The sequence below is a fragment of the Suncus etruscus genome, chromosome X (genome assembly GCF_024139225.1).
Source record: "Suncus etruscus isolate mSunEtr1 chromosome X, mSunEtr1.pri.cur, whole genome shotgun sequence".
In the NCBI taxonomy this organism is placed as follows: Eukaryota; Metazoa; Chordata; class Mammalia; order Eulipotyphla; family Soricidae; genus Suncus; species Suncus etruscus.
The window spans coordinates 10,999,923-11,024,551 of record NC_064868.1 but is presented as its reverse complement, the minus strand read 5'-3'; the positions used below and the strand labels follow the sequence as shown (position 1 = coordinate 11,024,551).

Here is a 24,629-nt window from a genome sequence, read left to right as displayed (position 1 = left end):
CAATCCCTCCTCCCTCAGGTCTCTACAAAGGGGAGTTTTATAGTTTTGATATGGAGAGAGGAGATGGCCAGTTTATTCAGCACATGGTCTCTAGGTGATTGTGTGATCACAAAACAAGCCTTTAAATTGTGGGTGAAAACATTTTGAGGCTTTTTTACGTTTTAGAACAAAGAAATCAAATCAAACCTAAGCACAAGAAAAAGGAATATTGGCTGACATGGGAGGGCGAGCACTTTGAAGCATTTCTTACAGCAGCTTTGAGCCAGCTTCAGAAGAATTTGAGATATCGCATCTGTGCAGTGGACCTGTATGATTAGCTATATTACAAAGGGCTTCTTGAAACTGGAATTGATAAATGGTCCTTGTGTAATATCTGTAAAAGAGACAAAACATAATTGTAGTTGATGTTCAGACCTTAATGATAGAGTCTTATATTGGGGAAAATTTATAAATTCTAATACCTAAGTAACTGAACCGATACTAGTCAAGTTTATTTCTTTAAAAAGACTTAAACATAAACCCCATAGAAGCATCATAACCTATTGCATATATGCAAATATATGTAACTGACTAAAAGGAAGTACTAATTTATTAGTTAGCTCACATACCATATTCTTCATACCATAAGATACACACACACACACACACACACACAAATGTGCTTCGTATGGAGCGAATGCCACCTGGAGTGTGGGGTAGGAGAGCATCTAAGAACTCTGTGTGTCTTATGGTCTGGAGTTCTCAGATAAAAGGATGAGGCTGTGAGACTTCAGGCTTACCACTCTCTCTTCAGATCACTGAGTCTTGCAGTTAAGTAGACAAAGTGTTTTTATTTCATCGAAGATTACTCTCAGTTTTTGGTAGGTGAATGAAAAGATCTCACAAAAGAGTGAACCTAAAACTGTGTTGAGCTCAACTGAACTGAAATCAGTAATCTATTTTGAGGTGGAGGAGGGAGTGCAGATGGAGCTAGAAGAATGTAGTCATTTTTTCATACATCTCTATTTATTGCCATTTGTACAACTGAAATTGTCCAATTGAACAGTGAAAAAAATTGTCATTTACCGGATGAATGAATAATCATTAGCAACATGAAACAGAGATGCAGGATCACAGTATGTTTCATCATGGGGAAGAGGTTCCATCACCCCAACTATCTCCCGCCTTTGAGGAAAAAAGAAGATACGTTAGTCATGAGTCACCTATTTCAAGAAAGAGGATTGGGTCAGCTTAGTGCTTAATGTAGTTTATCATTGGCCAATGATATTTATACTGAAATTGACCATCAGGTGGAACAATAACAATTACAGAATAAAGCCATATGTGGTCATCTCTTACTATTTAAATCCAGTCAGAATATACTATCGGAAAAAAGCCAGGTCTTCAAAATACTCATCTAATAAAGAGCATTGCATGGCCAAAAGGATACAGTGAAAGTCCTTATCATTCCTCTGGGGCACCACATTTATTTGATCTTGACAAACCGAATTTTTAAAAGGAAACTCTTACATGATCAAGTCAAAGTCAGACATCCCATCATATTTCTATCTGTATGTACATGTCCACATGTCTACAAAGTTTATCCATAAGTTATTTGATAAACATCCAATCCAAAAGAAAACACTTTACCGGTTGCAAATTCATGGACTTACTTCATCTCCCACCACTTTTTAATCCACTGATCCTTGGGAATTTCACCTGCAAAGACCATCCACCTCCACTTTTCTAGCATGTAAGTAAATGGTAGAGTTCCAACGATTGTAAGTGCTTGTTTGAGTAGGAAGTTTATTTCCGTTTCTGAAAGGAAAAAGAAAGAGAGAGCAAGAGAGAGAATGACAGTGAATGTTCAGTCTTATTCTCAGGATAATAATCTTCAAGGTATACTTACTAGGGACCAGAGAGATTGTACAGGGGTTAAGGCATATGCTTGGCATGTAACTAATCCCTAATCAATTTCTGGCTGGCACCACATAGTTCCCCTTAGCATCAAGCTCCATGGGGATGGTCAGGTAATAGTTGGCACTGCGGAGTGGGGGCAGCACTGCCTGGCCTTTGCTTTCAAACACTGGTTGATTGAGAATTACCAAGAAGTCTCCTCGATCCCCACTAAAACAAATACATATAAGAGTGATTATATGCAAAATATTGGTGGTGGACAAAATTAAAAGTATATGTACGTTGTCTCAGTTGAAGGAAAAGGGGCAAGCAAGCACTGGACTGAATAGGTAAAATACATCTACAAGTAACCCCACCTTCACTTTTTCCCATTAGTTTCAATTGCCTTCTTTAAACTTCTCTTATTAGAGCTAATTAGGGTTTCTTCTTTCCTATTCATACTGTTTATTCTTGTAAGTTCCGTGAAGGTAGCACTTGTTAATGTGTCATTCATGACTGTGTCTAATCCAACATCTGCTTTGAGTGAGTCCTTTTTGTTAAATGAACAAATTTCAAACAGATGTAGCCTAATGCCAGTAAACTAGAGGGGGTAAAACCAAGGAAAGAGCAACCTTGGAGGAAATCACTCACTAGATAATCAGAAGTCCAATGTACTTTAAATGCAGGGATATCTTTCGTCAGGACAATGAAATGTAAAATACTCAATCGGGCTATTCCATTTTCCTTTATTGGGTGTAAAAGACAGTAGCGCCCATCCCTAGGGTGCAAATGAAGCACTCTCAGATGTAACCAGGAGGATAGCTACTAGGCACATCACTCTCTTTTAAGAACTCTGGTATCTTTTTTAGAAAAGATTATCCTGCACATAATATGTGCTAAATAAATATTTTCGGAAGAAAATTCAATGAGAGAGCAGGGGGAATGGGCAAAAAGTAATTCACAGAGCAGGGGCAAAACTAAGGGAACACTTAGTTTTTCAAACTAGTTATTTAGTCATTTTTAGTACATCCATAGTGACTCAACAGTATATTTTTAGATTACATTCCAAATGATAAAACAAATCATGTCAATGAACTTATGAATGATAGTTGAAAATGAGGAAACTAGTATGTGGTTACATGTTTCATCAGGTATAAGCCCTCCAAATAGAAACAATTATCGCTCAGTAGATGTTGAAAGACAGTGTAGCTCTGAGGGTGATGTTAGAAGTACTTATCCATGCTTCAGATGAATGTACAAAATGTTTTAGTCCTTCAGATTTTGATATCTCACTGCCTATTCTCTAAGATTTCCAAAGTTTAAGTTACACTTATACTTGTCTATTATGGAAAACAATTTGGTTTAAAGATCAAGTTCTGATTCTGCCACCTTGCTTTGTTGATCTTGAACTAAACATTTTTCTCTTTCTGGTCTTCAGTTTACCTGCATAGTATGTTCTTAAAATCTTTCCCAGCTCTATCATTTTGGGAAGATTTTATTACAACCCAAGGAATCTACTCATAACCCTGCCATGCATCAACTGGGAGTTCTTCAACAATTCTTTTCAGTTCTATGGGCCTGTTTAAGCATTTAAAAATCTTCTGTTAGATGTTTCTGAGATTCCTGAAACCAACCATTTGGATATCCTTCTTATGCACTATTCAAAGGCACAAAATCACTAATTGGCATATAGTGATATGTACAGTTTTTTCATCAGTTGTGATCACCAGTTACCCAGATAGTAACACCTCCTGTACCTAATAATAGACATTGGTTACCCATATCAGACTAAAAAGAACCCCCAAAACAAACCATGAATAAATGTACATACCATTATCTTCAACAAAGTCCGGTGGCAGAAGACCAAGAGATTTCAAGTGCTTAGGTGTTGCTGCTGAAAGTGACATGATTTCCCCCACAGCCTCATGGAATCCTTCATTAGCTCCATTTCTTAGCAGGTAGGGTTGTATGGCATATGCCATGTCATACTGAATGTGTCCCATCTCATGATGGGCTGTCAGGAAGTCATCCATTGTCACCTTTGTGCACATCTTGATCCTGCAAAAGAATAAACAACATTGAAATCAGTCTCATTATATTTTATTTAACACAGTATAATTTATATATAAGTTTGATAATGTGCATCATCTTTCCAGTATTTATTCATCAATGAATCTTGAGTACTACCTTTTATGTACTAAGCACCATATAAGATGTTCAATAGCAAATGATGGGCATGGCTGTCTCCTACTCATAGACTAACAGAAAGGTGATAGAGCCTTCTACAAAAGCTCTGAGATGAGTAGCTCTATCAGTAGGCATGACTGGGCATAACAATGACTGAATGCAGGCACACTCTCTTAGAAGTACCAAGAAGGGCTAAGTGAAGATTCAATAAGCAATCTGGATCTTAGTTAACTTACAGGAATTTACCAGATAGCTGGCAGTAAAATATAATTCCAAGAGGTATTCCATGAGAAACATGTGAAGATTTGTGACAATCTAGATACCGAAAGCAGTTGTCATACTCCAGATTGAGAAATAGTAGAAGTATCTGAAGATTGCTGACTTGGGAATTATTTTCATAGAATTTATAGAATGGATATAATGGTTCATAAATCTGGGGTGAAATAATAAGAAAAGAGGTTTTGTTTTAAGATGTCCCAGTACCTCAGTAGTGGGACAATTCAGAAGGGATGAGGAGAGAAGTCAAAAAATTTCCAAAGAGGTTGAAAATGAAAAAGGTAATGAAAAATAGACAAAGACAACTTTTAAACCTATACTAACACTACTAACTACAACCCAATTAAATAAGACAATATCTGTTGTTTCAGAAACTTGTCTAAAAAGTTTCATTTCATAAAATTTAGATATAATATGGGAGGAATTACTTTCCCCAACTCTAAACGGTACTACAAAGCAATAGTTATCAAAACAGCATGGTATTGGAATAAGGACAGGACCTCAGATCAGTGGAATAGGCTTGAATACTCAGAGAATGTTCCCCAGACATACAATCACCTAATTTTTGATAAAGGAGCAAGAAATCATAAATGGAGCAAAGAAAGCCTCTTCAACAAGTGGTGTTGGCATAACTGGCTAGCCACTTGCAAAAAATTGAACTTAGACCACCAGCTCACATCATGTATGAAGGTAAAATCCAAATGGATTAAAGACCTCGATATCAGACCCAAAACCATAAGATATATAGAACAACACATAGGCAAAACACTCCAGGACATTGAGACTACAGGCATATTCTAAAAGGAAACTGCACTCTCCAAGCAAGTGAAAACAGAGATTAACAGGTGGGAATATATTAAGCTGAGAAGCTTCTGCTCCTCAAAGGAAATAGTGCCCAGGATACAAGAGCCACCCACTGAGTGGGAGAAACTATTCACCCAATACCCATCAGATAAGGGGCTAATCTCCAAAATATACAAGGCACTGACAGAAATTTACAAGGAAAAAATCATCTAATCCCATCAAAAAATGGGGAGAAGAAATGGACAGACACTTTGACAAAGAAGAAATACAAATGGCCAAAAGACACATGAAAAAATGCTCCACATCACTAATCATCAGGGAGATGCAAATCAAAACAACGATGAGGTACCACCTCACACCACAGAGAATGGCACACATACAAAGAATGAGAATAAACAGTGTTGGCGGGGATGTGGAGAGAAAGGAACTCTTATCCACTGCTGGAGAATGCCGTCTAGTTCAACCTTTATGGAAAGCAATATGGAGATTCCTCCAAAAACTGGAAATCGAGCTCCCATACGATCCAGCTATACCACTCCTAGGAATATACCCTAGGAACACAAAAAATACAATTCAAAACCCCCTTCCTTACACTTATATTCATTGCAGCACTATTTACCATAGCAAGACTCTGGAAACAACCAAGATGCCCTTCAACAGATGAATGGCTAAAGAAACTGTGGTACATATACACAATGGAAATATTATGCAGCTGTCAGGAGAGATGAAGTCATGAAATTTTCCTATATATGGATGTACACGGAATCTATTATGCTGAGTGAAATAAGTCAGAGAGAGAGAAAAAATGCAGAATGATCTCACTTATCTATGGGTTTTAAGAAAAATGAAAGACATTCTTGAAATTATAATTTTCAGATACAAAAGAGAAAAGAGCTGGAAGTTACAGCTCACCTCAGGAAGCTCACCACAAAGAGTGATGAGTTTAGTTAGAGAAATAACTACATTTTGAACTGTCCTAATAATGAGAATGTATGAGGGAAATGGAAAGCCTGTCTAGAGTACAGGCGGGGGTCGGGTGGGGAGGAGGGAGATTTGGGACGTTGGTGATGGGAACGTTGCACTGGTGATGGGTGGTGTTCTTTACATGACTGAAACCCAAACACAATCACGTATGTAATCAAGGTGTTTAAATAAAAAATATATAAAAAATTTAGATATAATATTTTAGTAGGCTCCTAAATTAATTTCCATATCATTTTAATCATGTGACCCAAATCAAAGCTCTTTGAACTTTGTTCTTTTCTATTCTCTTCTGAAATAATAAGAATAGTTACTAATTATGTCAACTATGTATGAAGATCCTATGTTAGGACACTTACATATACTTACTCACTTTTTTGGTTTTTGAGTCATACCCGGCAGTGCTCAGGGGTTACTCCTGGCTCTATGCTCAGAAATCGCCCCTGGCAGGCACAGGGGACCATATGGAATGCCAGGATTCGAACCACTGTCCTTCTGCATGAAAGGCAAACGCCTTACCTCCATGCTATATCTCCAACCCCCAATATACTTACTCACTTTTAAGCCTCAATATAGCACTTTAAGAGTCAGTAAACTGGGGGGCCGGTGAGGTGGCGCTAGAGGTAAAGTGTCTGTCTTGCAAGCTCTAGCCAAGGAAGGACGGCGGTTCGATCCCCCAGCATCCCATATGGTCCCCCCCAAGCCAGGGGCGATTTCTGAGCGCTTAGCCAGGAGTAACCCCTGAGCATCAAATGGGTGTGGCCCATAAAAACCCAAAAAAATTAAAAAAAAGAAGAATCAGTAAATTGGTCTATAATTGACTATATATTTTTATTTTAAATTAACTCTGACTGAAATACAGCCACAATTATTTCTTTATATTTTCCATGACTTTTTTATCCCACAAGGAAGATCAAAGTAGCTGCAATGGAGACCTGCAAACTCTCCACTATTGTCTGTGTGGCCCTTGGCATAAAATCCTTGCCAATTCTTGCTCTATAGAGAACGCACATGGGGTCTGCTCAAACAGACTCACCAATCTCCAGGTTTCTTGATTTATTGCTGTTAAAGACCAATAGCTGCTGTCTTCTTCATGGACTTTGCCCATGTGGATCTCTCTACATTCTGGGGCACTTCACAACCTATAGGTGCAGGTACAAAAGGCTACTTTCCTTTGTGTGTGAGTAGTTCCCAACGTTTGACTATCTCTGCAGCAATAAAAACCATGCTACAGAAAGCTGCACAGCGAATATGGTGCTTGTCTTGCACACTGCCAACCCAGGCTCAATCCTCAGGACCACGTCTGGTCCCCAGCCCCAGGAATGATCTCTGAGTGCAGAACTAGGAGTAAGCCTTTAGCACCACTAAATGTGGCCTCCCCCCAAACAAAAAACAAAAAACATGCTACCAAGCCCCAGGAAATTAGTCCGAGATGACATTTAACTCTTTTCCCTGATCCATCTTCCTTCCTTCATGCTTCTTTACATGAAAAGTATCTGAAGCTATAGGTCCCAACCTAAGACAATCACAAGGATACAAACAACCTAGCTGTGACCACTGCACTTTAGAGATAAGGAAACTGAAACTCAAGCGAGTTAAATACCTTTCCCAGGGTTGCCTGATCCTTAGGTAGCATACCTGAATTTTGAAATCACATGTATTTTCTGCCATCTCACACATGCCTTTCGCACATGCCTCTTTCTTCAAGTCTAACTTGCTGATTTTGATACACAAAATCAGGACCTGCCTCTCTGTGGTAGGTCTTGCTCTTTTCACAGCCTGCAGTCCTCTCAGATCTGGACTCTTCTGGCCTTTCAAACCCAATTGAAACATCACCCTAAAATTCCCATCAGATTCCACCTTCAAGTCTAGCCCTGGCCATGTCCAATTGTCTTCTGATTCCCTGTGAAATATTCTTTGTGTTCCTCATTATGTACTTTGTTCCTTTTATCTATCTCCCATTCACCTGTTCTGTTTTAGTCAGAGGAAGAAAATACAACATGGAGGAACAATGCCCAATTCACACATATATGTTCCATCAATTTTAACACTAGCCCTTTCTTAGTGTGGGCCCCATCATACTCTTGTAGCTTGAATGACTATATTTCAAATTAGCTTAACTGTCTAAAAGTTCAAGTCAGAATCTGCTGGGAAAGCACAGATATGCTCTCATGCTTATTCTTCACTTACAGAAATATATATGTTTATATATTTATTTATTATGTTCTTAGTGAAGCAGAGAAGCTCAAAGTCATCCTCAACCCTGCCTCTATTGTCTCCCATTTTAGTAGCATCTGGATGTCACTTTTACTACCTGAAGTCACCCTTTCCCAGATCCCAAGCTGTGGGGTGGCACACCACTTTCCGGCCATCTTCGGGCTCAGTTAGCATCGAGTTATTCCAGAATCCTTCAGTCATCTTGGGAAGACCAACAGATACAAAGAATTTCTCAGCCTCTTTGAATAGCCTATCTGCACTCCAGTTCTGAAATAAAAAGAACGATATTTAGTTCTAGCATTAAAATCATAACAGCAGTCTTTCCACTGGCTATATCCAGAGGCCTCATCTTTCAAAAAGGAAATTCAGTGGCATGTATAAACAGCTTTCAAGTGTTTATATTCTTGGTCTCAGTAATCATGTCTCCAGGGAATTAGCTTTAGGAACTTTTCAGAAAATCAGTTAAAGAATTCCATTTTCATCTAAAAAGATTTTAAATTAGAGTGGAAAAGTGGAACAACCAGTAGAATGATAAAATAATGATATTTGTACACGGACAATCCAAATAAATCATATACGTTAGGGCCCAGAGCAGTCGGAGAGACAGCAAAAGACCGAAAGAGCTGGGAGTTTGGCAAACAGTTTCACTAGCAGTTCAGCAAGGACCACCCAAAAGGAGCAATCCAGCAGGGGGGACTGTGGTAGAGTCTCCTAGTCCCCCACCCAGCATTTCAGCGCAGGGTTTTATATATCTCCCAGGACCAACTGCCATCCTGCAGCAGTTACAAGGGTGGGCTTCTGGTACCTGACATCTTCATCCTTAAAGAGACAGTAGCTTTCTTATGCCTGACCAGGGGCCAAAAGAGTCTCTGTTTCCTTATAATATATATATATATATATATATATATATATATATATATATATATATATATATATATATATATATATATATATATATATATAATTTTTTTTTGGTTTTGGGGTCACACCTGATGGTGCACAGCAATTACTCTTGGCTCTTCACTCAGAAATCACTCTGGTAGTGCTCAGAGAACCTTATGTGTTCTCTGATACAGGAGATAGAACCCAGGTCAGCCATATGGAAAGCAAGTGGCTTAACGACTGTACTATCATTCCAACCCCTAATCAATTATATTTTTAAAATATTAACTGATGTTTTCTAAATAGAAATGTAATGTAGAATACATAAAGCATGTACATAGTATAAATTTAATGAGGAGATACACCAAAACATTGAAAATAGACTAAAATTATATGACACACTTTATCTTTAGTTTTTTTTTTCATTCAGGGAGAGAACCCAGTACTTCATATATTCAAAGCATGAATTCTATCACTGAGTTACAGATATTAACAGTTTTTCTTTATTCTAACATTCCAAATATATAGATAACAGCATATTTCTCTTGGTTCAAATGTATTAACTCAAGCCAAAAATCATTTTTAGAGCTCCTTAATAAAGAGGTAAGATTCTGGTGCGAGGTAGACCAAAAATTGTGATCTTTGGGAGCCAAAAAAAAAAAAGACTGGGCATATTTTTCTCAGCCATAAAGCAGTTGAGACTTGGCTTCATAGATTTGGGAATCTAAGCTTCAGAATGTTCTAGAACTTGAGAGGAATAGCAGTAGACGCCTACCATATCTAGCTTAATTTTCTAGAAGCTAGCTAAGACTCCTTTGAAGATTGAAATCAGGAAAATTATATATGAGATTGTAAAATTAAACACTTTCCAAAAACCCCTTTTATTGATACAGAAAACTTCCATTCATCTCAAAGACCAGTTTAGTCTAGTTTTCTACTCTGTGAGACTTGGGAACATGAAACAGGAAACTCCATTTTTACAAAGTTATTGATGTTTGATTTCATGTTTTGAGTGCTGCAACCACTGAACTTTATAATATGCATGTCAAGGTGGCAAGCAAAGGGTTGGGGGAGTGGGGGATGACAGACTTTGGGAACACTGGTGATGGAAATTGACAATGGTAGTGGGATAGGAATAGAAATATGATATGCCTAAAACTCAACTTTGTAAATCACAGTTCTCTAATAAAATAAAATTATTGAACTTTAATGGCTTACAGTTGGGCAATATTGGTATAAAAGAGTGTATTGTTGTTGCTGGGTTTTTTTGTTTGGGGGCCACACATGCTTAGGGCTCATTCCTGGCTCTTCACTCAGGAATCATTCCTGGCAAACTTGAGGGATCATGTAGGGTTTAGGAGATCAAACCCAGATAGGCCAAATGCCCTACCCTCTCTACTATCACTCCAGTCCAAGTATGGTATTCTATTTTTTTTTTTTGGTTTTGGGGTCACACCCGGCAGCGCTCAGGAGTTACTCCTGGCTCTACACTCAGAAATCGCTCCTGGCAGGCTCGGGGGACCATATGGGATGCCGGGATTCGAACCATAGTCCTTCTGAAAGCAAGGCAAATGCCCTACCTCCATGCTATCTCTCTGACCCCTCTTTTTTTTGGGGGGGGGGCACACCCGGTGATGCTCAGCAGTTACTCCTGGCTATGAGCTCAGAAATCGCTCCGGCTTGGGAGACCATATGGAATGCTGGGGGATCGAACCGCAGTCCACTTTAGGTTAGTACCTGCAAGTCAGGCGCCCTACTGTTAGGACCACCGCTCTAGCCTCTAAGTATGGTATTCTTAAATTAATTAATCATATACTCAAACAATGTAGGAAGAACTATGAAGCAAAGTTAACATCTGTTGAATGAAGAACGAATGGATAAAAACCAGATAAATTAGTGTTCTGAGTTCAAACCTTACTTGTCAGTAACTGTCTATGACTTTGAGCAAGTCATTCTCTGTTTTCTCACCTACAACACAAAACTATCACAATGCCCGGCCTGTTAATCTTACAGATTAGTTATAAAGATAAGTTTAGGAGAGGCAGTGGGTGTGAAAATACTATGAATAGCCTTTGCTACTGGTCAACTGTCATGTGGGACTGGGTTAGCTGTAAGAGTTTGGAGAGAGGGGTCTTTGAAAAATTAACAGGTTTATTTCGCAATATTAAGCATTTCCCAGGAATGTTCTATGTATGTGCAGATAAACATTGCACCACCACATCATGTTAAAACCGGTTAATTGGGCTAGAGAGCTCAAAAAGCTGGGAAGATATTTTACATGGTAAAAGCAGTTCAAATAACTTAGTGGATTCTTAGCATATATTCTACCACCGAGAAAGCAAACAAGATAAGTAAGCACAAGTCCAGCACCAAGAAATAGCAAATTATTGCACAACCATGTAAATACATTTTATTCAGCAGAAGTGAGGTTCTGAATTCTATCTAGAATATAAGTATATAATGATTTCATCAATGAAAGGTAGTACAGATAAGAACTGCAATCAGAAGGTGATTCAAAAATATTTTTTGTGAAGATATCTGCTTTATTCGGAGGACCAGACTGAAGCCAAAAACCTCAGCATCCGTTCCAGCCAAATAACCTCAAAATTTATTTTAAAGACTCTTGTGGATTGGAGAGATAGCTCAGTAATATGGAATATATCTTATAGACAGGAGGCCCAGGTTCAATCCTCTGGTATTACATAGCCCCCTAGCACTGACAGGAGCCACTCCCAAGCTCAGAGCTTGTTAGCCTCATAGCACTGCTGGCTGTAACACAAAAAATAAAAACTAAACTAAAATTAAATTAAAATAAAGACCTGTGATTTTTTAACAATAATGTTTTATTATATAAAATATTCTAATGATATCCTTCTTTGGTTACTCACTGAGAGTTTTTTACTACATGTTACACCATTTACTATGCTATTTAGAGATCGCTAACTGCTTTGTAGTGAATCAACTTTGAAAATATAATGCCGGGGCCCAGAGAGATAGCATGGAGGTAAGGCGGTTGCCTTTCATGCAGGAGGTCATCGGTTCAAATCCCGGGTCCCATATGGTCCCCCGTGCCTGCTAGGAGCAACTTCTGAGCCTGGAGCCAGGAATAACCCCTGAGCACACCCGGGTGTGACCCAAAATAGCCACAAAAAAAGAAGATATAATGCCAATCAGCTGAAATGTAACTTTTCACTGTGCAATAGAAAACTCCAATTATCACAATTTAAAATAATTTATAGCCATATTTTTACCAAAATTGTTAATCAAGGTACTTGATGTCACTTACTAAGCTATTTTGCTATGAAGAGCTACATAGAAATACATTGAGGTACATTGAATGTTTTTATTTACATGGTTTCATATGCAAAATATAAGAAGTAAGGAAATCACAAAAAGAAAGCAAATTTATGGTTTAAACTTGGTTTTAAGGACTATTCGTCCCTACCTGTTTCACCATCTCCTCTGTAACATCAATGTTTGGTTTCTGTCCAAAGGGAACTGTCCAGCGGTACATATTGGTCCAAAATCTACCCCACATATCACCTATTAAAAATTTTAATTAATACATGACAAAGAGCAGAAACACAGATCTGATTTTACATAGTTAGAATTACTAGAGGTCACATAATATAGTTTAACCTACTTTCTGTCTTATTTTCCCCAACTTCTTTTTCTCCTCTGTGTATGCGTGCGTGCATGCGTGCGTGCGTGAGTGCGTGCGTGCGTGAGTGCGTGCGTGCGTGCGTGCGTGCGTGCGTGCGTGTGTGTGTGTGTGTGTGTGTGTGTGTGTGAAGAATCTGCTTAAGTGGTTAGGGAACCTGGAGGTCATTCCTGATAATATTTCGACAACTGGGCCCATATTTCAGTTTCAGGCCAGAATATATATTTCTGTTGGGGCCCTAAGGTGCTAGCTATTACCAAGACTACCCAAGTAGACTTCTGGGACCTCTCTGGGGTATATCCAGTAATGTCAAGCAGACCATGTAGTGCTGGAGATTATACCCAGGTCAAGCACAAGCAAGACGTGCAACCTAACCTTGTACTATCTCACTGGTTCTTTTTCTCTCCTTATTTTAAAACCTTTGCTCTTATTTTAAACACCTTTCTTTTTCCCAGTTATTCTAGTTCAAATGTAGATTGTGTGGTTAGGCAAAACTTGTTAATCAAATATCCCAGTTTCTTTCATTTCAAATTATAATTCAAATATATAGCTATTAGGTACACAGAATATCATAGCTACTGTAGAGTCAAAACATATTTATAAAATCCACCCATCAGGGGACTAAATAATACAACTTAAGCTATTAGTAATTCCTAGTAGTGAGTAATTACTACTAGATGCTAGAGATATCTACTTTTACTACAAAACAACTAACTGAATGATTTTTTCAAACATGTCAAAGAAATATTAAATTGGATTTTAGGGCCAGAGACAACAAAAGAAAATGTCTATATTTCCACTAATCCTTTGTCCATATTCTCTCCTGCTGAGAGGTTTGGCTGTGTCAATTAGCTACTAGCAACTTAGTTTGACTTTGGTAGGAATGTTGTGTATACATGACATGAACTTTCTGAGCATGTATATTTTATTTGGCCTCAGATTCTGGGGGAGGGAAGAGGGAAAGATTTCTGGAGGGGTATTAGGAGGTTCAATGAAAGGTCCCGGGTCTTGTGTGGTCTATAAAGACTCTGTGACAGGCAGTTTTTAAAAGATTGAGTATCTTCCTACACTAAGCATCTTCTTTGATGGCAAAGACAGCATTTATCACTCATGACTCCAAACAAAGCACTTGACTGCAAAAAATATTCTGTGCCATATATAATGCAATCATGAATTTTTAATTTAAGCTATACCCTAGTTCTAGAATATCTTTACCTTATCCACAGTCAACAAAGCCTCTATTCTCTGATACAAAAATCCTAAATTCCACTTTAAGAGATTAGTCTATTAATTTGAATAGCAAACATTTTCTCATTGCCATATATATTTAAACTTGAAATGATATTTTAGTTATCTTAAATAAGCCCTCTTTCCTTTATATCGTGACCATCTATCTCTATGTATCAAATAAAAAAAATAAAGAATGATTTAGAATGACTTTTGTATTAAAAACAATATCAAAATATGATTTCTATAATGCTACTAGCTTTATTCACAGAATATTTCAGAGGTTTGTGTTAGGTTGCCTTCCACAAAACCATTTCATTGATATAAGTAACCAAGACTGAAGTACACAAAAAATAACTAAAGCTTCTCACCAAGCATATGGGCAGGCAGGCATCCAGTCGGACTGATATGAGAAGGATAGAGCTTTATTAGTTTTGTCCTCACATAGGCATGAAGATGTTCATATAATGGTTTAATCTGAAAAGTACAAGATAAAGTTCAAGACCAATTACAATTTCTTTCTTTCTTTCTTTCTTTCTTTCTTTCTTTCTTTCTTTCTTTCTTTCTTTCTTTCTTTCTTTCTTTCTCTTTCTTTCTTCTTTCTTTCTTTCTTTCTTTTCTTTCTTTCTTCTTTCTTTCTTTCTTTCTTTCTTTCTTCTCTTTCTTCTTTCTTTCTTTCTTTCTTTCTTTCTTTCTTTCTTTCTTTCTTTCTTTCCTTCTTTCTCTTTCTTTCTTTCTTTCTTTCTTTCTTTCTTTCTTTCTTTCTTTCTTTCTTTCTTTCTTTCTTTCTTTCTTTCTTTCTTTCTTTCTTTCTTTCTTTCTTTCTTTCTTTCTTTCTCTCTCTCTCCTTCCTTCCTTCCTTCCTTTCTTCCTTCCTTCCTTCCTTTCTTTTTTTTGGGGGGGGGGTTGAATCATACCAGGCAGTGCTCAGCGGTTATTCCTGGCTCTATGCTCAGAAATCGCTCCTGGCAGGCTCAGGGGACCATATGGGATGCCAGGGCAAATGCCTTACCTCCATGCTATCTCTCTGGCCCCCACCGATTACAATTTCTAATGCACAACACCATAAATGGGGGCTTCTGTAGAAGACTCAAATATCCCTAAATTGTAATTTATTTTATCAAACATTCTGGAGAATTTTAAAACATTCCTGCTTTCTAGATACTGATGATTACTAGTTCCACTGCATAAAGTAATCAAAGTACCTGGAGAAATTCAGGTCACAAGATTTTACCTAGCCCCTCTTGTTAAAGTGAATATTGCTATTATAAAATATGCCCTTTTCTTTTGGGGCCACAATCAGTGGTGCTCAGGGGTTACTTCTGGCTCTGTGCTCAGAAATCATTCCTGGCAGGCTTGTGGGACCATATGGGAGCCAGGGATCCAACCCAGGTCAGTCATATGCAAGGGAAAAATCCTACCCACTGTGTTATTACTCTGGACCCAAAATATACCCATTAAAGTATAGTGTTTATAAGTTTTAGTACATTTATATTGCTTGGCAACTACTATCATCACCATGCAGTTTTAGAACATATCCACCACAACCTCAAAGTTTCCATGTATCTACTTTGTTGGCAATTCCATCTCCAGCTCCAGGTAATTAAACATCAAAATGAAGGAAGAGGGAGAGTCTGAGTCAATGGGACACATCTCTCCCTATCCTATAGACTAGAGGCTTCATTAAGTCAAAGGCTATAGAAATAATAGAATCAATGGACCTGAGGAAAGAAGCAAAATTACAGTACTGCTAATAAAGATAACCAGTTCCAGCCCTGGTTAGCTCACTAAAAGCTTTTTATAATCTAAAATCCCTTCTTGTAATCTAAAAGATCATTTTTTTTTGCAATCTTTGCATGTAATTTATCTTGCTATTGATAATGGTTGGGCAGATGCTGGAAAGGAAATAGAGCAGTTCTGGTCAGTATTGGTTGTCTTTTTATTCTATAAGTTCTTTCAAACTCTAATATTTCATAAGTATGAAGGCAATGGAATGTCTGGTCAGTGTGTGAAGAATAAACCAACGTTCATTTAAATACTATCTCTATTTTCTGTCCACAGTTTACCATTCTGTGCCGACAGTTTCCTAGTTACCTCTGCAAAGGTACGTTCCACATCCTTAACCAACTGGTCACGACTGTACTCCAAGCCAGATGTTCCCTCTGTTTCATAATCTCCTCTCCAATAATCCCCATAGTCTGTGTAATCTGTTTTTGAAAAGGAGAAAGAGAACATAAGAGAAAGATTAGAGAAAATCTACTTAGATTAGACTTGGTGGGGAGCAGGAATCCAAATATTCATCTTACTTGTCCCCTGTAACCCTTCCCCCAACTTCCTGTTTACCTAACCTCTTCTTTTGGTATGTAAAAAGCCACCTGGATTACAAGGACCTTCCCCCACCCTGGTGGATGGGGTTCTGAATTATAAAAAAAGGAGTATGTCTGGGGGCTAGAGACAGAGTCAAGAGAAGAGAAAGACACCGCTTAGGCAGCACAGGGGAGGGAGAGCTCTGCAAAGAAAGACGTGGCAAAGAGACTCATGGTAGAGAACAGTCCTGAGGAATAAACCGAGCTGACTCCAATGAATATCTTTTCTGACAGCTGTGTATTATTTCTCAGCTGCTACTACCCTGCTTCATCAGATCCATCCTTCTGAGGAGTTGGAAACACGGTGTCTGGGGCAGCCTCACCCAACTTTATTATTTATATTTTTATTTTACAGTCCCCCCAAAGCAATTTAAAGGATGTAGTTAACGTCTGTTAACCACTCGGCCTGTATTAGGAATTTAAATGCATTGTCTCATCTAATAAGCACAAAAATTCTACAGTGTTACCATTATTATAATCTTCACTGTCCACAATAATTATTCTTAGGTGGCTAAGTAACTTGACCAAATTCACACTCCTACAGTCCTAACCCTGGGTCTTTACTATCTTCATAGGTCAGTTCACATCTTAGCCTTTCAAATGTACAGTTGAATTTCTTTTTTTCTTCATCATAGTTATATTTTTGTTCAGTGCCTTATATTTCAAATATAGCCCAGTTTATCTAAACATTCCATGATGTGTACCCAACACATCCCTGTGTGTTTCATTTAGTATCTTATAAGTAAATGTGAGCTCATGTTAGGGTATTAACTAATAAAGTTTGTCAATGTATTTTTTTTGCAAAATTACAATTTTTATTTTAGGCTAATTAGCAATGGATAATAACAATAATAGGAAATAGATATTTGTTAAAAAATATCAGTGAGTTGTCTCCAGCTTCTATAGAGCTTGAGAATATAAACTAAAGTGATGTTGAAATACAATTTTTAAACAACAGATAAAAAAGGACTTCCTTACTCTGCCCAGGAGGTAAATAATGAGCAAAACAAAGTTATTCTTCAGGCCATAAATTTGCCACATTAAGGCTGAAGAATAAGTCAAAAGATATGAAAATTTTGCCTGCTGCTAAGATGTCTATAACCCAATATTCTACGCTATAATAATAGCTGCAGAAAATAATGTATTTCTGAACGAAATTAACCATTTTTTCTATTCATTCTTTCTTTACCTCAACTCCCAGAGGTAAATACACAAAGGATCTTTGAGAATAAACTGTGACCTATTGAAAGTTTATAAAGAGACAGTGTCTGTGTCTCCCATTGTGTCTGAAAACTAGAATGCCTCCTTGATCCCGAGGCAAGTCAAGATCCTAAGATCTTTCCAGACAATGTTTGAAATAATTGAGCCTAAACTCATCCCTAAGTTCTTTAAATTGTAGAGTATAAATGCACCTTTATTTCTAGAAGCTTCATCTTGAAGACAGATAACCTGAATAGTTCTTCAAACAACCAATAATTCATTCAACTTTATATCAAAGGGTAGACTTGGCAATTGACAAGAAATAGGAACATCTACGGATCAGAAAACTTACTGTTGGCTCTTGCCATCTCATTTTTCAAGTCCACATACTCTTCATATAATGGCCTCAGCTTCTTGCCGACCTCAGACCTCCAGCCTTCCCAGGCCCAGAGCCTTTCATCATAGTCATTGCTAGTTGCCATTATGTTATCCAATCCTGTTATTACCCCCAAGGAATATAAAATATATTAGTAATGTCTTTATCTGTAATTTATTATATGAATGTTAAAGAACTAAAATACTGGCAGACATCAAATTCATGATTTAGTAATGGATTTATCACACTTAATACAGTTCCATAATATTGCTTCAAAGAAAAGAAGCCATTGATGTAATTATTTAAAAACAAATTTAAATTATTTGAATGGCACAGAATCTATAAAACATTGAAGTTAAAATAGCATTACATAAATAAAACACATGTTTGGGAGAGTCTCATATTTGGATTATACATCTGAAAGGCACCATGTCATCATACAATGTCACTTTCAATTTATATAACTTGGGAGATGAGACTGAATTTCATAATCATTGCTCAAAATTTGCTGCCTACCTGGTTCAAGTAATAAACATTCTTCAGTATTATTTGACCTGCAAACTACTCCAGTGCTGTAGATGTTGCTCATGTTGCTTAGAATTGTGTTCAGCTGTAGATAAATGATAATACATTCTTAAAATGAAAAATAACCACAAGATAATGCTAATATAAATATGACCTTTGGGACAGATGATTTTTAATGCATTAAAATTCAGAATTTCACATAGGAATCTCTTAGTTGTTTCCCCACTATCAACTGGCACAGAGACTTGATAGTACATAATAAAATTGCATGCACTTGTTGAAAGAACTCAGTCTATCCAAATCCTAAGAACATTTCTCATCTGCACATGAGCAGATAAGTAACATCAATTGTTTCCTTCAATATTCATTCAGAGCTCATTTATTTAACATCAACTAGATTCACACTGACAATTGAAATAAGAACAAGTAACTTAGTCTTCAAGAACCCCACAGTCAGTGGGGCATCCATGAAATTAAATAATTACTGTGACATTAAATAAATGCTGTGACAATCATCAAGAAGTGATGTGAGAGGCCAATGGATAAATTAATAAGTTGAAGATTCTGGAGTGATTTCAATGAGAAGGAATGTACATAGAAGCCTTAAAAGTAAGAATTGGCCAAGTAGAGAAGAGGCAGAAATCTGAGGAGGTTGGGGAAAGAAAGTGATTTTTAGAGATTTTTAGAGAGTAACTTTTAGATAGTGATAACATGTTTAAATAAATTGGAGTAGTGGTGTTAATTGAGGGAAATGGAGAAGATGATAATGGTGATGTAAGCAGAAGTATGATTCTAAGGGACCATCTGTTGTCATAGTAAAGAGTTTAAACTTCATCCCATTGGTAAAGGAGCATAAAGGTAGCAGAACAAATCAATACTATGGTTTATAGACCAGAGAAAGTCAGCAAATGGTTTCTTTCAGGTTCTGTGATAAGTATAGGACTTGAATTAATGGATATTTATTGTCAATCCCTGTGAGATATTGGCAAAAAGAAAGAAGGAAGAAAAGAAGGAATCAAGGAAGCACAGAAGCAAAGAAGTACTCATTCTCTCCTAATAGATAATTAAAGATCCTATTTTTGCTTCTATTTCTCTATTCATTTTTTCACCCTGCCATAAGAGTCATTATCTTCAAACTTGAAATATGTCTCACAAAGTCATGCGAATTTCTGGAATCTGGTTGAAATGGAAAGGTATGTTGAGTGAAGTAAGCCAGTAGAAGAAAGACAAACACAGGATGATCTCACTTATTTATGGTATACAGAATAACTGGATATGGAAATGTAATGTAGTAATGTAGTAATGTAGGGGGGAGCCTAAAGCTTAGACTCCAGAGCTTAAAGAGGACAGAAGCAAAGAAATCAAGGCAGGATGGAGAAACAGGACTCTGGGCTTCACTTATACTGGTGATGTGGGAAAGTGCTAAAACTATATATATATAAAGCACAGAATCAAAGACACTGCAATCATGAAATTTAAACTGCAACTACAGAATTCTGTAATGTGCTTGTCAAGGTGGCAGGCAGAGGGTAAGTGGTGGGAATGGTGTGGGGGGGATGATGCACTCTGCGAACACTGATGGAGGGAGTTGACACTGGTGGTGGGATTAGTGTTAAAATACTATATGCCTAAAACTAAACATAGTTCTTTAATTAAATTTAAAAAACTTCTGTAAGATCCCATAGTCCAAAAGAAACTCAAATTCTATTTTTATTTAATAATAATTTCTTTATTTAAGCAGCATGGTTATTGTAACACAAAATTGTCTTGTGGTCTCTTTCTTTTTTCAGCTTTTGTATCTCCCTTACTTCCTTGCCATCAAATTCAAGCATTCTATACTTTTAATTCTTCCACTTAAGGCTCTTACTTGTATTTTAGTAGTTTTTAATCCTGGCTTCACATTGGAATGCTCTGAATATCTTTTTTAAAATGTAATGTTATAATACACGAGTTTAAGTGCTTGCTTGCATGCAGCCCACTCAAATTTAATCCCCAGCTCTATATATGGTTCCCCAAAATGCCAGGAGTGATCCCTAAGCAAATATCCAGAAGTTAGCTCTGAGGATTGCTAGGTACTGCCAGGCACCCAAAGCACAAAACAGTCTTAAATCACTTTCAAAAATGCAATACCCCTTCCACTTAGGCAAGACTAGGATGTCTAGATTTTAACAGGGCAATGGATAATGATTCACAGGGTCCTTGTGAAAAAAGACAAGGAAGCATAAAATTACTAAGATGAAGGAAATGAATAACTACTTGAATAATTGGGCCTAAAGAATGCAGAATAATAAATATGAACTTGTATGAAGATGTGCACCATATGGCTTGGTCTTTCTTCTTATCATGTAGTTTTCTTTTTATAGATGCATGTTAGAACACCAAGTTCCAGAGAGCAAACAACTCTGAAAGACTTTGATGTTAAATAGGCAAATACTTGATATTCAGTAGGTTACAGCAAAGGCCTGTAAACTATGATCTGCAGATCTAATTCTATTGCTGATTTTGTTAAGTTTATTGGCACAGTGCCACATCCATTCATTTATGTGTTAGTTATGGCTGATTTCCTACTGCAACAGCAGACCTAACTCATTGTGACAGGGACAGTAGGGCCCACACAACCTAAATACTGATTATTTTTCCTTGGACAGAAAAAATGGCTAGATCCTGGGCTAGAGATATGGGATAAGAAATGTTATTCTGTTTTTATTTTGATTGTTAGGCCATTCCCAGTGGTGTACAGAGGCTATTACCAGCTTAGTGCTCAGGTGTTACTGTCAGTGGAGCTTCCAGGGCCATAAAATGCATGGGATCAAATCCATGCCACCCACATACAAAGCATCCTTTGTGTGCACTAAGACCACTGAACTATCACTCCACACCAGTGAAATTTTACTTTAATAGCAGTGAAGTTAGGCATATGCACACAACTATCCATCTAAGAAAGTGTCATTTTAGAGTAAGTTAGGTGAAAGAGACTTGTAAACTTCACTGAAACGATATTGAGATGAGCCAAAAATGAATCAAAAACCTCAGACCCAACAGAAAAATGTGATCCTAGTCCTAGAGGACTTTAATAGATGTGGAACATGATGTACAAATTTCTTATCTCCATTCACTTTCATGTGGACCAGAACCCACTCAGAATGCTGTATTCTACTCCAAAAATGACAATAAGAGATCAGCAACTATAACTTGGTAGAAAACTCAAAACCAGAATAGATTAGGAAGTTGACAAAGAGAAAAATGTTTAGTCTATAAAATATCCAGGTAAGCTTCAGGAATAGCCATCTTTATTTATTCAGTGACATATATAAGTGTTTTGATACCACAGGTAGAACAAAAGTGGAGGTAAAATTTATGCTTAGGCCAGAATAATAGTACAGTGGGTAGGGCACTTGTCTTGCATGTGGCTGACCCAGGTTCAATCCCTGGCATACATATGGTCCCCTGAGCTCCACCAGGAATGATCTTTGATCACAGCCAGATGTGGACCCAAAACCAAAGCAAACAACCAACCAAACAAACAAAAAATTTCTTTATGCTTAATAAAGGAAGTGTCTTTACATCAGAAGGACCTATAGAAAATTTATGTCTTGGGAAGAGTAAATCACCTATCTGAACTAAGGTTGTTGGCCTCTTCGTTAAGAAAGTTGCAGTGGAGAGTTCATAATACAAGGGAGACGGATTCTATTGTATCCAGGACTTCTCAAGCTTGGAATTTCTTATATTTTGGGCCACATAATTCCTTAGTATTGGAGACTGTTGGTACATTTTAGAATTCTTAGCAGCATCCTTATGAATTAGATGCCAACAAAACACATACACATTTGTGGCTATCAAAAGTCTCTAAACACTGCAAACTGTTCTTGGGAGACAAAATTTTCCCCTGTTGAGAACTACTGACATAAACTAAGTATATCCTTCAAACTGCTGGTCTTTAGGAAGGTGACTTTATATGGAAATATACAGTGTCTAATCCTAGTTTTGTTCTACGTCCTAACATAATTATTATCTGTGTCTTCTTTAGGGAACAGAACTCTTTCCTAATATCTATGTTACAGTCTTGACAGATAAAGAAATTAGTCATTGGAGATGAAGATATTTAATATTCACACACACACACATAAAACCCTATGATCAGCACTAAATTAGTTACATACTCTGTTGATTTTGTCTTCTGTGAGTGCTGATGACCCTCTCTGTTGAAGGGCTTGCAACTGAAGTTTGATTTTGGGATCCTGAATATTTTGTAGTTGAAAATTTTGGGCAATCTTGGATTGTTCTTCATAAAAGGCTGACCATTTGCTCGCAGCTTCATTCTGAAATGACATAAACAAAAGCAGAATTGAAGTTTGAATGGTACTCCTTGAACAAACAGAACACAAGATATAGTCCAAAGAACATCGGGTGGGACAACTAACATTTTCTGAGTACGTTAGTTCTCTACTTCACTGAAGGTCAATTCTTGGGTTAAGAGTCACTCTTGGTCACTCTCTTTTTGGCCCTATGTTTAGTTTTCCCATGGGTCTTGTCCCCATAGCTAGAAGTTAATTCTCACAGATGATTCACATAGTGGGGTCCTGGAATTTATAGCTTGTGCTCTCCTTTTAAGAGCCTTAATCTTTGAATCCTTGATCAAATGACTCATATATCAACAATATGAAATGCATTAGTAATGTTTCATTAAAAAATGTTACCTTTGGGTGGACCAAACATTTTTTTCTTTTAGGGAGAGAGATTCACATAAAGTATCAGATTTGACCAAGACATTAGGGAGGAGATGGGATTTAACATATATGTAAACATAGATAGGAGTTGGGTGCAGATGGAGTACAAGCATTTACTTCATGTGATCTTAACAACTCCATGACATAGAAAAATAGTTTCACACATGCAAGGCATGTGCTCTACTGCTGAGTCACATTTCCAGACCACTTTATTTCCATTTTTAAGTAACCTAGTTTTATTTTAAAAAATTTGCATATTGAAATATGAGAAATAGATGTGTTCAAGAGAGAATATAGACTTTTCCAGAGGAATAAAAAATTCTGAGACTCCATATCTCAAGTTGAGAAGGGGCCAATCTTCAACATGGAAAATTTTTTAGAAAGTAACAGAAATAAATTATACATCTCAGATTGAGACACAGGTAAAACTCCAAGGTGGAGTAGGCACACATCTCTCCATTTTCAATATGTGCAGAGCTGATAGATAAATAAATACAGGCACATTTTGTTTTTTTATGCCTCACTTTATGAACTTTGTAGATGTTAAGGTTTTTTATGTGACCTTCTACTGACAGAGTATGACTTTCTCAGGGCTCAGATGAAGGTGAAATTTTTAGCAAGAAAGTATTATTTAAATAAGGCATATACATTTTACTGGGGCTGGAGCGGTGATGCTAGCAGTAAAGTGCCTGCCTTGCAAGAGCTAACCTAGAATGGACAGTGGTTCAATCCCCCGGCGTCCCACATGGTCCTCAAAGCCAGGAGCGATTTCTGAGGGTATAGCCAGAAACCCCTGAGCGTCACTGGGTGTGGCCCAAAAACCAAAATAAATAAATACATACATAAATAAATAAGGAATATACATTTTACATAAAATTTATTATATACTTAATATACTACAGTATAGCATAAAAACAAGTTTGCAATGTACTGGAAGATTAAATAGTTCAGATGACATGCTTTGTTGCAGTTTTTCTTTTATTATGATGAAATGAAACCTGCAAGAATTTTGAGGTGTGATCATTCAACTATAAGTTTCTAATTTCTGGATATTGTGATGAATAGATGCTGACATGAGTCCTGTGATCGTTACTTCCTAGAGGTACATTCTTGTGTGATCCCAGATCCTTAAATAGGACCCACTTATAATCAGTAAAATAGAGCAAAATTGAATAAATACATTTTGATATTAGTCAAGATTGCAATTTAATCTTGCTGAACGACTAGGCCTGCCTTGCCTACTTTGATGCCACTTATGGGCTTCATAAGAAATCATATGGTGAGCAATTTAGATGGCCACGGACTGACAACTGTAAGAAACATGA

General features: G+C 37.2%; 1 protein-coding gene across 2 annotated transcripts in view; it reads right to left on the bottom strand.

Moving 5' to 3' along the window:
* ACE2 (angiotensin converting enzyme 2) overlaps window positions 1–24,629 on the bottom strand; it is a 53,995-nt gene that overhangs the window by 15,262 nt on the left and 14,104 nt on the right. For both annotated transcript variants that reach the window (XM_049766787.1, XM_049766788.1), the window contains exons 2-12: window positions 22,738–22,896; window positions 18,569–18,662; window positions 18,029–18,172; window positions 16,205–16,317; window positions 14,482–14,587; window positions 12,668–12,765; window positions 8,438–8,607; window positions 3,707–3,933; window positions 1,653–1,797; window positions 1,066–1,164; window positions 251–373 (exon numbers count right to left, since the gene is read on the bottom strand). In XM_049766787.1, the coding sequence (XP_049622744.1) occupies window positions 251–373; window positions 1,066–1,164; window positions 1,653–1,797; window positions 3,707–3,933; window positions 8,438–8,607; window positions 12,668–12,765; window positions 14,482–14,587; window positions 16,205–16,317; window positions 18,029–18,172; window positions 18,569–18,662; window positions 22,738–22,896 (1,478 nt within the window). The remainder of the gene's footprint in view (window positions 1–250; window positions 374–1,065; window positions 1,165–1,652; window positions 1,798–3,706; window positions 3,934–8,437; window positions 8,608–12,667; window positions 12,766–14,481; window positions 14,588–16,204; window positions 16,318–18,028; window positions 18,173–18,568; window positions 18,663–22,737; window positions 22,897–24,629) is intronic.